At 46.2% G+C, this 13552-nt stretch overlaps 1 protein-coding gene across 1 annotated transcript in view; it reads right to left on the reverse strand.

Moving 5' to 3' along the window:
- Positions 1-13552, reverse strand: part of SYT17 (synaptotagmin 17) — an 83872-nt gene that overhangs the window by 20580 nt on the left and 49740 nt on the right. Inside the window, exons 6-7 of the mRNA XM_040257043.1 lie at positions 12357-12477; positions 10505-10660 (exon numbers count right to left, since the gene is read on the reverse strand). Of these exons, the coding sequence (XP_040112977.1) occupies positions 10505-10660; positions 12357-12477 (277 nt within the window). The remainder of the gene's footprint in view (positions 1-10504; positions 10661-12356; positions 12478-13552) is intronic.

Raw genomic sequence — 13552 nt, forward strand, 5'->3', positions numbered from 1 at the left:
CCGCCCCCGCCCAAAAGTGTCGCAAAGCACCTGGAAAAAGTTGCAAGCTTCTGGCCCTACAGGTTCTATTTTATCTGTCCCCTCCTGCTTCTCCAGTACTCTTGCCTGGAAAATCCCATGGACGGAGGAGCCTGGAAGGCTGCAGTCCATGGGGTCTCTGAGGGTCGGACATGACTGACCGACTTCACTTTCACTTTTCACTTTGTAGCACTGGAGAAGGAAATGGCAACCCACCCCAGTGTTCTTGCCTGGAGAATCCCAGGGACGGGGGAGCCTGGTAGGCTGCCGTCTATGGGGTCGCACAGAGTCGGACACGACTGAAGTGACTTAGCAGCAGCAGCAGCTCCTGCTTCTCCATGTATTGGAGTAATGTGGGAGAACAGAGGAGGGTCTTCTTGCTATTTGAACTGTGGTCCTCATGCCAGCACTGATGCCATGCAACGTATTAGAAATATAGATGCTCAAATCCTATCTCAGATTGATTGGGAATCTGCATTTTAACGAGATTCCCCCAGGTGACTCATACGCACATAAGTGTATGCTGAAGAGTCAGTTGGAATCAAACAGACTGAGTGGGAAGCTTGGCTCAGCCACTCACCAGCTGGGTGACTTGGCACAAGCGACTAGTTACTGTGCAATGAAGAATTCACTTACCGAAAGCGAGGTCTGGTCTACACCCTTGGCTCCCGGGAGGTGATCTCCAAGACCCTGGAATGTCCGGCAGGCATGCCTTTGTGTGCCTGGGGGCTCTGGCCGTGGGACTAACAATGTGATTTATGAAGGGAGCTTTGAGTCACTCAGTTCAGTTCAGACCCCCGATGACTGAGGCCCAAGCTGGACCTCCAGGCGGCACTGGAGACAGAAGGTCGGCCACTGGACAGAGTGTGATCAAGCCCCAGTTAAAACGGTAGGTATCAAAGGCTCCTTGGTTGGCAATACAATGCACACTGTCACCCCCTTGTGACCAGGCGGAGGTACTGCCACCCATGACTCCACAGGAAGAGGATGACAGGACCCTCTGGACTCTGCCCTGAGCATCTCTTTCCTCAGTTCAGGTCAGTCGCTCAGTCGTGTCCGACTCTTTGCGACCTCATGATGTGCAGCCTGCCAGGCCTCCCTGTCCATCACCAACTCCCGGAGTCTACCCAAACCCATGTCCATCGAGTCAGTGGACGGATTTTAATTTGCATCCTTCAGCTATCATAAAACTAGTCATAAGTAGTGCTTTCCTGAGTCCTGTGTGTCATTCTGGTAAATTAATAAACCTGAGTCTGGTCACAGGGCTTGTGAATTTGTAGCCAACTGGCCTGAAGTGAAGGTGGTTCTGAGGATCCCTGAGCTGGGTGTCTGAATCGAGGACAGCCTTGTGGGGATGCTCTCTCAGTCTTTGCAGTTGATTCAACTCATCGCATTTCCCTTCTGTGAGCTTCAGTTTCCCCAAGCCATCAGAGAGATCATACCTTATATGGTGTTGAAAGATAAGTGAGATATAGGAGGCTCACGATAACGACAAATATTACTGTTCCCATTGTTCAGACAAGAAAACTGAGGCTCGGAGAGGTAAAGCAACTTGCCTGCAGTCACACAGAGTGTGAAGCTAGATCTAGCTGACCTTGTCCACATGGAATACTGTCTACTCATGACGTGTTGATGCTTTCTGGGAAGCGAAGGACAGTACTGGTTCTGTTGAGCTGGAGTCATTCACCCCCATCCCAATGCTCCCCACTGTTTCTCTTCTCTCCTGAGATTCATGTGAGATGAGTATTAGACTTTTTAATATTTCTCCATAGGTCTTTTTTTTCTATTCTTTCCCTCTGCCCTGCCACCACTCAGAGAATTTTTTATTCTCTGTTGTTCAGATTGCCTAATTTTTCCTGGTCTTGCTTCAGGTTCACAAACTCTTCCCTCTGTTGTTTCCATTCTGCTATTGAGTCCATCCAATGAATATTTTATTTCAGTTATTGTACTTTTCAGCTCTAAATTTTCCATTTGGTTCTTTTTTATACCTTCTCTTCTTGTACCTGCTGGTCTGCTGATCTTCTCTATCTTATCGTTCTTTTCAAGATGGTTCACCCTTACTTTCTGAAGCATGGTTATAATAGCTGTTTTAATGTCTTTGTCTGATAATTGCAACATCTGGGTCATCTTGTGGTTAATGTTTGTTGATTATATTAACTCTAGGAATTTGTCAAATTTTGCTCGGTCTTCATACATCAGGTAATTTGGGATTGCAACCTGGGTATTTCAAATCTTATGACAGTATAGGTGTTGTCCCAATTCTACTGAACATGTTGATCTGTTTTACTTGTAGCAGGCAACTGATCACAGGCTAGGCTCAGAGTACAAGTTCTAACCTGCCTTCATGTGCCATTACTCCAGTGACAGGCCAGTTTTCAAAGCCTTTGCAGTGTTATTACTACCTGCCTATCACCTGCATCCCCCAGGGGCCAGCTCAGGACCTGGGTGGTGGTCTACCCTGCGGTTCTGGGCTCAGTCTCTGACACACTGTGTGGAGTCATCTCTGCTCCTGCACAGCCTGAGGATGAGTTTAGGAGTTCACACACAAGCTCACTGGATCCCTTCTGGAGCTGTATCCTCTCTTCACCTTTCCCATTCTGGCTCCCAGGGATCCACTTTCAAGGCCCTCTGGCTAGAAAGCCGAGGCTCTAGTTTCCCCACTCTGCTGCTCACTGCCCATGACCAGGTCTGGATGGAGCCAAGTGCCCACTGCCAGCTCCTCACACGCTTCCACCCCCAAGGTACTGCAGGCAGCACAAGCTGGCCTGGTTCTGGAGCTAAGTCCACACAGCTTTAGTGTCCAGCCCTGGCTCCCGGACACTGTAGCTTCTGGCAGATGTGGGATACTGGTGTGTAGGTGAGGAGTCAGATGCTGGGCTGAGCGGCTAACCTCAAAAATGTCAGTGTTTTGATTCTCATGCACTTTGCAATGATTAGAACAGCAGATATGAATTTCCAAGTGGTCATTTCTGGATGGAAAGGTCCACAAGCTGACCTGTGTTTAATTCCCATAATAGGAATGACGTGCTGGATTTTACACAAGAGAAAGCTGGGATTCAAAGAGGTGGAGTAATTTTCTTGAAGTCACACAGCTGGTTCTAGTAGGGCCAAGGTTCAAACCCAAGTCTGGGTCATTCCAGGGTCCACTCACCATCATCATCATAATCAATCTGGTATTTACTGAGCAACAACTATGTACAAGGCATTGCCCAAAGCTTTTTACCTGAATTGTTGAGACTGGAATAAACAGAGGAGGAACCTGAGGCTCAGAAGAGAGATCTCAATCGCCCAAGGTCACACGCACTTGCTGAGTGGTAAAGGTGACATCTGAACCAAACTGCACACTTCAATCCATACTCTGAGCAACCATCTCTCTAGGAGGCAGAGATGGGCCTGCTGCCCAGTGAGTAGGTCTGGGAGGGGAGAAGTCAGAGCATGCAGGAGGCTGCAGAGAGGAGGCAGAGCATAGGTGGGCCAAGGCCAGATGTTGAGGAACATCTGTACCCTGGAACATATCCACAGCATCTTGATCTCAAGGGGGTTTCTGGCTCTCAAGGAATGGCTATGCCCCTCTCAGACTGGCTAGCTCTCCTCTCCTCCACTGGAAAACCACTGCCCCACGTCCCAAACCCTGACACCTTTCCAGCATGTCCTCTGATGCCCATTCAACTCTGAGGTCTTTCCAGGCAAGAGGGTGGCACATTGTGCTCCAGACCTCCCTCCTCATTCTCCTCCACGCCTCTCCACCCGTCTCATCTCACCAGCAGATTCAATTAACCAATTTGATGCTACAGCTGCAGAAAGCCAAGCAATTATGGAAAACAGACCAGGTGCCTTGGAACTCACTATCAGAGAGGGGTCTGGGAGGCCTCCAAGCAGATAGCGGGATGGGGAGGGAGGCAGAACAGGAAGGCAAATGCTTGCCAGTCCAGACTGCACAAGAGATCCACTTGGGGAGCTTTGAAAGATACACCCACCCCATCCAAGATACAGGGGCTCTGGCTGATGTGGTTGCTCTGGGGCCTGGGCATCAGGATATTTTTAAGACCCCATGTAATATTAACGTACAGATGGGGTTAGAAAATCTAATGATGTGCAGAGGTTAGGATCACTACTGGAGAGTTTGATTCTTTCTAACACAGGCAGAAAGACGGTCACTCACCCTAATGCACTTCCTGGGTCTCTATGGATCTGCTCCCCAAAGTGTGGTCTGCAGACCTCAGCATGTGCATCACTTGGGTGCTGTCAGAAATGCAGAATCCCAGGCCCCACCCCAGACAGAGCCAGAATCTGCATTTTAACAAACCCCTGCTGAATGCCTGTGCATGTGAAAGTTTGAGGTACCAAGTTTTCTAGTTCTCACTACAGACGCTGAGAGTTGGTAAAAAGCTAGGAGTGTCAGTCATTGCCTCGTTTCCCTTCCCGGGTGCTGTGCAGCTGCTCAGCGCTGGTTATCACTGAAGGCTCCCTTTCTAAGCCTATGCACAGGTCAATTCCTGTAGCAGCTGCCTTGAGAAACTCTAGCAGGTTTGGGGGGTCAGCAGGGCACGGGTCTTCCCTGCTGACCGCTGGCAGCCCATGAGCACCAGGCTGCAGTGTGAAGTCAGGCTCGGTTTCTCCTCCAGCCCTGCCGGACCTCGCCTCCCTCCCTACACCCTACAGTTCCCAGCCCCCACATCGCCTCCTCTCACTCCCCAGACGGACTCGGGTACTCTGCAACAGGCCCTGCTCTCCGCCTCATAACCCTCAGACCAATTCACAATGAGTTTGTTACTGCTGTGGCATTTGATTAATGTCCCTCTGCTAGAAGTAAGCTCCGTGAGAACGTGTGTCATGAACACCTGGTGGTCTACTGAGTAAGGAGCATCTAGCTGCAGAGGATGAGATGGTTGGATGGCATCACCGACTCAGTGGACATGAATTTGAGCAAACTCCAGGAGATAGTGAAAGGCAGGGAAGCCTGGCATGCTGCAGTCCAGGGGTCACAAAGAGTCGGACATGACATTCCGACTGAACAACAGCACACGGTATTTGCTCAAAAAAAAGTCATTCAGTGGGGACTGATGCCTGGTTGGCTCCTGGCCCAGGGAGCTGGACCCTGCCGGTCCCCAGCTCTGGCATCAGAGGCTACCTGTAGGCAGGGGTCCCTACCGCTGCCCCCAGGTGCTGGGAACCTTTTCTAAGCTAACTGCCTCTTGACTGCAGTCACCAGATGAGGTCGAGCTTTGAATGATTTTCAGAAGGCCGGGTCAGAGGATCAGGACATGAAACTTCAGTTACTTCTAATCTAGCAAGCGCCCCCAAACTTCACCTCCAAGCAGACAGACGGTCTTCTTCTGGAAGTGACTGGAAGAGGAGAAAATACCCCACCCAGGTAAGTCTCAGTCTACAAAATAAGTGCTTCCTTCCCTTTTTGAGATTTCCACAGAATCTCAGACTCCAAACTGACAAAGTGGCTAGAACAAAGTATTTATTTATATATAATAACCCATCTTCTTTCAGAAGCTTTAAGACGGCATCTAGCTGCATAAATTTGGTGTCTGTCTAATAGTAATAATAGTAGCCAATACTTAAGGAGCACCTTCTCTGAGCTGAGCACCATTCTAAGCCTTCATATGTATTAATTCATTTTGGGCTTGACCACAGTCTACTGAAGTCAGGACCACTGTCCCCATTTTACAGATGAGGAAGCTGAGGCAAAGAGAAGCTGAGTGAACCCTGGGAATCTTGCTCAAGGATCTGGCCCCTAACCACTGTTCTTAACCCTTCAGAGAGGACAGTCTGCGAGGGTCCGGCCTCAGCCTCCAGGAACTACTCAGAATCCCTGGGGTTCTACAGAGCTTAAGCTGCATTTCTTCTCTTTCTCTTGCTTTTTAAAATTGTGGTAAAATGCATGTAACATAAAATGTACCATTTTAACCACTTTAAGGTATGCGTGCATGCACAGTTGTTTCAGTCAAGTCTCTCTGCACCCCTATGGATCGCAGCCCAGCAGCCTCTGCTGTCCATGGGATTCTCCAGGCAAGAATACTGGAGTGGGTTGCCATGCCCTCCTCCAGGGGTTCTTCTTGACCCAGGGACTGAACTCGCCTCTCCTGCGTCTCCTGCACTGCTGGCGGACTTTTCACTGCTGAGCCATCCAGGAAGCCCCAAGGTATACAGTGGCATTAAGACAATCCACACGGTGCAGCCATCACCACCATCCATCTCCAGAATCTTTACATGCTCCCAGACTAAAATTCTCTACCCATTAAACGCTAACTTTCCATTCTCCCCTCCCCTCCACCCCTGATAACCTATGCTGCTTTCTGTCTCTTATCAGTTTGATTACTCCAAGTACCTCATATAAGGGGAATGATACAGTATTTGTCCTTTTGTATCTGGCTTATTACTTAGCATAATGTCCTCTAGGCTCATCCATGTTGGAGCATGTATCAGTTTCCCTTCTTGTAAGGCTGAGCAACATGCCATTGTATGTATACACCAGGTTCTGTTTATCCATCTATGCACCCATCAGTGGACACTTAGGTTGGCCACTCCTCAACCCCCACCCCTCCTCCTCTGCTCTTTTTAGCTGTTGTGAATAAGGCTGCTATGAACACGAGTGTGCAAATGTCTTGAATTCTGCTTTCAATTCTTTTGGGCATATACCCAGAAGCAGAAATGCTAGATCATATGGCAATTCTATTTTTAATTTTTCAAAGAGCTGTTATCAAGCTACATTTCTTTTTTTCTTTCCTTTCTTTTTAGCTCCTACTTCCAGTAACAGCCCAATAACCTCAGTGGCCAACTCCACTTTACTTTCTAGAAGGTCTCTGGACCGCATGCTGTTGTCTCAGGACTCAAAAAGCCATTTCCCCCCTCTTTTCTTTTAAACTTCAGCTGCAAAAATTACCTGATTGAAAACTGCTGAAGAACCTCATCCCACACAGTAACGAACTGCTCAGAAAGCCCAGCCCACCAGCTAATTACAGGCTTTTACCAGGATTCTCGGCAAATGCTTAAATTGCAGATCAACCTTCTCTTTGTGAGGAAGTGTTTGGAAACATGCTAATGGGCTGCGTTTCAGATCCTTAGCCTGGAGGTGACAGCTCTTTCCCCAGCTGATAAATAAAGCAAGTTAGAACCTCATGGATTTGAATTCCGGAGAGTCACAGTTTTGCTGAGATAGCTCCCAGCTCAATCCACATTTCTCTATTATTCCAGCCAGTGGTCTTTCTGCAAATGCCACCCCAGCGGGGATTTTCACTCAAAGCTGTGTGTGGTTCGGAACCCTGACTGAGCATTAGAACTATCTGGGGTGCTTTAAAATACAGATATTTCTAAAGAGCCCAGGACCCCAGCTCTGTGGTGGGATCTGGCCACTGGCAGCAGGTGAAAACTCCCAGCTGATTCCAAAGCAAAGCCAGGCTTGAGACTCCCTCGCTTAGGGGGACACTGAAGTCTGCAATCCTTCCTACTCTACAAAGAATATTTTCAATGGGCTTTTAACCTGAAAAATCTGAGCTAAGGCCTTTAAAGGAGAGAAGCAGGTCTTCCACAAATGGAGAGTACAGGCCTTGTCTGATGGCCACAGATGACAACAGCCCCCTGAAGCTGGGGTTGGGGGGTGTCAAAACAGGGATGCAGGGTGTGAGCTGGGGTGGGGGATGGGAGTGCCGCTACAGTTTGAGACTTCAGCTGTGTGGGCTTCACATATGGGATCTAAAGTGGCACAAAAAATAAGTAAACTCAGAACTGTATGCAATATTTTCTGTCCTTCTGTGTATTTTTCCGGGGAGGGTCCTCCAGAGTTCGTACACGGGCTCTGATGCTCTGTCACACACTTCCATCCCTGCTCCTTGGCTTTTTTTATCATAGTCTGCCACATGATGCTGTATGATGCAGTTATTAAAAATAAGGACTTAGATCCATCCATATCTGCATTGATCTGGAGGGACTGAACACATTCACTGCTCCTGAAACAGGAGCAAGTGTCAGAATGATGGCCACAGAATGGTCCAGAAACCTCCACAAGAGAGCAGGGATTGCTAAATACACAGTTTTGGAATTAATGAATATCTCTTTAAAAGAACTGACTCTTCCATATGTGGATGACATTTGTGTGAACAAGGAGAAAAGTGCGGAGTGGGACATACCAGGGCATTAAAGGTGGTGACTTCAGGGAGAAGGGCCTGGAAGGAGGTGAGGAAGAGAGTATAATTTCCTGAGGGCTGAGGGCTTGCTCTGTGCTTGACAGAGTGCTCAGCACTGATTATGAATGGATCTCTTTTAATCTAGGTAACAGTCCTTTGAGGTCTCCTTGTGTGGTTTCCCTGTTTTACAGACCAGAGAACTGAAGCACACAGATCTTGCCCAAGGCCATAAAGTTAGGACCCAGGCTATGCAGTGAACCCCTCTGTTCTTCTGATTCTCCATTCATACACTTCTTTTAGTTGTATCACTCACAAGCATGTGATACTTTGGTCATAAAATTTTAAGTAAAATATAAAAGTGTCAGGACTTTCCACATGGGCTCTCTCAATGCCCCCTCCCCCAATCCCTTCCTGATCTAAACATGCAATAAGTCCTTTATTCTCAGGAGGGAGGTAGGATTCGTATTCCATGCTTGGATCCAGTCTTGGTTCAATATGGCTCCCACTGCCTGCTCGCCACCTTTAAGGAGTCAATGGAATCCCTGTCTTCTATCTTGACCTGAAACACTGTGGAGAGCGGGGTCCCTGTCTGTTGGTAACTCAATCTGGACAGAAGCCATCACCGGTTCTATCAGAAATCATTACCTCTGCTAGGGCAGGCGGCCCTGATTGGATGCAGACTCTCGGGGTGACAGGTCTTGACAAATCCCAGACCAGCCTGCCTGGAGGGGTCTTGGAACACGGAATATCTGCAATTTTGTGGATGAGAAGCAATAAGGTTTCAGTGCAAGGACTGCATGCACGATTTTTCAGTTATGGCCTGCTTTCTTGGGAGACCCTAAGCCAAGGATTCTAGACTGGATCTAAACAGATGATGGTTTCCAATTACTCTGGAGCAAGACTCCTCAAACTATGAGGTCAGATCCCTAATGCCATCATGACCTTAGTGCTTGAGGAAATGCAGATCCCTTGATCTTAGGAGCTAGCACGATCAGAGCTTGAAGCCTGTCTACCAGCTGGAGCCCCTGGGTTGATTGCTCCTGTTTTAAGCCTCAGCCCCTTGCCCTGTAAATTGATGAGGATGATGTTGACTCGACAGGGTAGACTATGATGAATATTAGCAACAATACAGGTGAAGTCTGTGAAAAGGACATAGGAAATAGTAACCATTATTTCTATTCAATCTATGTGGTGGTGGTGGATGAGGGCAGTTTCTAAATGGCTTCAGTGATCCTTACCTCCCAGTACCCACACCCTTGTATAATCCCCTCCTCTTGAATGTGAGCTGGACCTAGTGAGTTGCTTCCAATGAGTGGAATATGGCAAAAGTGATAGGTTGTCACCTCTAAGACTAGGTTACAAAAGGACTATAGCTTCCCTCTTGCTCATCCTCTCTTACCCCCTCATTTGCCCACTTTAAGCCAGTTGCCATATTGTAAGTTGCCCTATGAAGCAGACCATGTGGTATGTAATTGGGCAAGGTCACTGGCCAACATCCAGGAAGGACCTGAGGCCCCAAGTCAACATTCTGCAGGGAACTGAATCCTGCAAATAACTATGTGAAGAAGATTGAAAACAGATCCACCCAATCTTCAGGTGAGTCTTCAGATGAGACTGCAGTCCCAGCCAATACCTTAACTGCAGCCTTGTCAGAGAACCTCAGCTGGAAGCACCGAGCAAAGCTATGCCTGGATTCTTGACCCAGCAAATGTGAGATAATAAATATTGATTGTTTTGAACCACTAAAGTTTGGGGTGATTTTGTAGCAATAGATAACCAATACATCCTAAAACAGTAGATTAAATTATACTTTGGAAACAATAGATTCAGCCAGAGTGTGGCACCTGAAGTCTTTACTTAAATGCCATGTCCTCTGGGAAGCCTTTCAAAATCCTCCTCTCTGAGTTAGGTGATCATATTTTCTTATGTTTCCCTATTAGACCATAAGCTACTTGAATCATCGTATCATCAAACTCACATAGTACTTAGGATTATCTCAAAGTCATAAGTCACTTCATCTTCACAACAAACCTATGAAACAAGTACTATTATTGCCCACCTTTTGTAGATAACAGAAACTGAAACTCAGAGAGGCTAAGTAACTTGCCTAAGACTTTAATAATTATGTGGAACTGCCAGGAAATCTGGCTTCAAAATTTGCATTTGTAATGATTATAGTTTGTGGTTCTATAAATCTTTTCCAAATTCACAAATGGCGAGTTCAAACCCAGGCAGTTAAATACCAGACATGAAGTTCTTAAATATCACCCTCTTGAGATCACCTTCTATCCCTAGGACAATACGTTGAATATGTCTCACCTGTAGTTCTCAATGTCTGGAACACTACCTACCTGTAAACACTAGGCTGGCATTTTCCAGTTCTTCTTGGGGAACTTTGAAGCTGAAAGATTCATTGTAAAAGGGATCGATTGTGCCTCTTAAGAAGGATGTCTTCTTTGTTTTCACAAGCTTGAGTCCATGTACCAGCTGAATTTTCACAAATGGGTCTGAGAATAGAGTGTTGGAGATCATGAAACCCAATCCATCCATTTACCTAACTTTGCAACCATTTGACCCAGTAACCTGCCCATTCTTTCATCTTTTATCAGTCCATCCATTCCAGGTTCCCACTCCTTTCATTCATCCATTTCCCCATCTATCCACATATTTTTTTTCTTTTTCCCATCCAGCTTCTTCTCTGCTCACCCTTTTCTCTCTTTCTCTAAGCCATGCAAGATTTACTGAGCTCCCCGCATGTGTCAGGCATTGTGTTCATTTTACAGATGAAGAAACCGAGAACTCAAATAGGAAATGATTTGCGTTAAGATAAAGCTAGCGGAAGAATAGCTAGACCCAGAGCCTGTCCTAGTTTTTCTGCCCTTAGAAGCCCATCACCATGTCATGAGCCCAAAGCCCATACAGGGGAAAACAGAGATGGCAGAATTATAACTATTATTCTTAGATCACTTTACAGCTTACAGAGAAATTCATGTACATTATCTAATTTTATGTTCGTCTAAACTACCCAACGAGATAAATACTGTTATCTCAATTTTTCAGACAGAGAATTGAGCTTTATAGAGGTTAAGTAACTTCCCCAAGGCCACATCATTTATAAGAAGTAGAACTAAGATTTGGTTCCAGGCAGTTTTACTCAGGAGCCCTTAATCATCCTATCATATTGACTCTCCCACTGTGGTGAATCGGAAACTCTCCAGCTTTAATACCATTCCCTCCACTGGCCCCTTCAAAATCTGTTTTTAATATGTGGTTTTTGAGAATACAAGTTGTCTTCTAAATTCAGCTGTCACTTTATAGCAAAAGTAATTTATTTTAGCTATTGCACTTAGAAAAGACTATATTTCCACCACTGAGCTGGAGAGATCCCAGCAACCATGACTACTTTCATGATAATATTCTTTGCTTTCATGGGAAAGCTACATGAGGAGGGAATGTAATCTGTTCTATTTCATTAAAAGTCACGTTCAGATTGGTGTGTTATAGACACTTGAAATACAGCAGTGTTTTTGGAGCTGGGATTTATAAAGATGTATGCTACACTTGAAATGAGCTAGAAAAAGAACCCCAGAGGGTGTCCACTGGTCTCATGGATTAGAAAGCATCGTCAGTGTACACTACGGCCACTTGGATCATGGTATCTCCACGGGCATAGCATCTGGAAGGTGAAAGTGAAAGTGACTCACCCATGTACCACTCTTTGTGACCCCATGGACTATGCAGTCCATGGAATGAATTCTCCAGGCCAGAATACTGGAGTGGGTAGCCATTCCCTTCTTCAGGGGATCTTCCAGACCCAGGAATCGAACTGGGGTATGCCGCATTGCAAGCAGATTCTATACCAGCTGAGCTACCAGGGAAGCATAGCACCTGGACAGGCAAGTAACTTCCTCCAGGCCGCATGTGTACAAGGAGGATCTAGATTTCAATAGTTATCACACCTGGTCTCGATCAAACCCCCACTTCAAATGGAATGATATCATTTACCTGCCTCATCCTAAGAGACATCTGATCATTTATTTTAATCTCTTGAACTAACAGACTAGATCTGGTTACTATTTTATCTTCAGAAGGTCCTATTAATTAACAGCATCCAAGATGCAGAAAAAGAAAATCAGGTCCCTTGTGTCAAACAAACATAGATGCCTTGTTAAAGCAATGGCAGAAGGAGGGGCCACACTGTACCTGAACCTTGGCTCACATCTGTCTGAAGAAGTTGCTTGGCTCGAATGACGTCAACATTCAGCCTCCCAGCACTCGGGAGATAATTCAGTGACAGAAGCAGCTCCCCGAGTTCTACCTCATTCTGTGGAGAAAGGATAGAATCAGGAAGTTGCATTTTTCTTGTATTTCTTTTGCACCTCTCATGCAGGAAATTGATTCCAGCAGCTCGCAAATGGACTTCTATGGGTGGATCAGCTGACAGAGGGTACATCTTTTTCTGACCTCTTTTAGCCTCTTCCCCCAATTATTTTCTTCCATCCATCTCAGAAAGTTTGTTCTGCTTTTAGAATATTTAAGGGCAGCAACAACATAGTAAGAACAAAGGCATCAATAATGATAATAAATAAATGCCACATGCCAAGTACTGTGCTGAGTACTTTACATGAAATTATTAGTTCAATCTTCACAGTTAACAGAAGAGGAAGCTGAGGCTTGGAGGAGACAGAGGCTCAGAAACATGTCCCAGGTCACACAGCTAGAAAGCAGTAGTGCTGACACTTGGACCTAGGGAGGCTGATTCCAGACTGTCTGACCACTGTGCTATTCTGCCTCCCAGCAGGATACCGGGGAGGCAGACCAGCCTGCAGGGAAACCATCCTGCAGGTTCTCATATTGTTTTGAAGTAATTCCCAGACATTATATTATTTTATCTGTAATATTTTACCAGTTGAGAAATCTGTTCTCAACCTGCAGGCTGAGCCCACAAAAAGCCTGTGCTTCTAGCCTCACCACAGCAAGCTCGGACTGGGACATCACTTGTTGAAGAGTATCCGTTCCTTTGCTGTTAATACAACCAAACTGTGGGAAGCTGTGGGAAGTTCATATACGCACCCAGTGCATGACTCCCTCCTTCCAACAGTACCAAGAAACAAGAGGCCCCTATCTCTTTATCCCTGTAAACATTTTTTTAATTGTAGAAAATTTCAAATACAAGTTAAATAGTCCAGTTTAATTAATCTCCATAGACCCATCACCCAATTATACCAGTTATCAACACGTTGCAACACGTTTCATCTTGTCTTAGTCCATACAGGCTGCAGTAATAACAAAATACCACAGACTGGGGAGCTTACAAACAACAGGAGTTTCTCTCTCACAGTTCTGGACACTGATAGATCAGGGTGCCTGCGTGGTTGGGTGAGGGCCCTCTTCAGGGT

Source organism: Oryx dammah, unplaced genomic scaffold, assembly GCF_014754425.2.
Source record: "Oryx dammah isolate SB20612 unplaced genomic scaffold, SCBI_Odam_1.1 HiC_scaffold_2, whole genome shotgun sequence".
NCBI lineage: Eukaryota > Metazoa > Chordata > Mammalia > Artiodactyla > Bovidae > Oryx > Oryx dammah.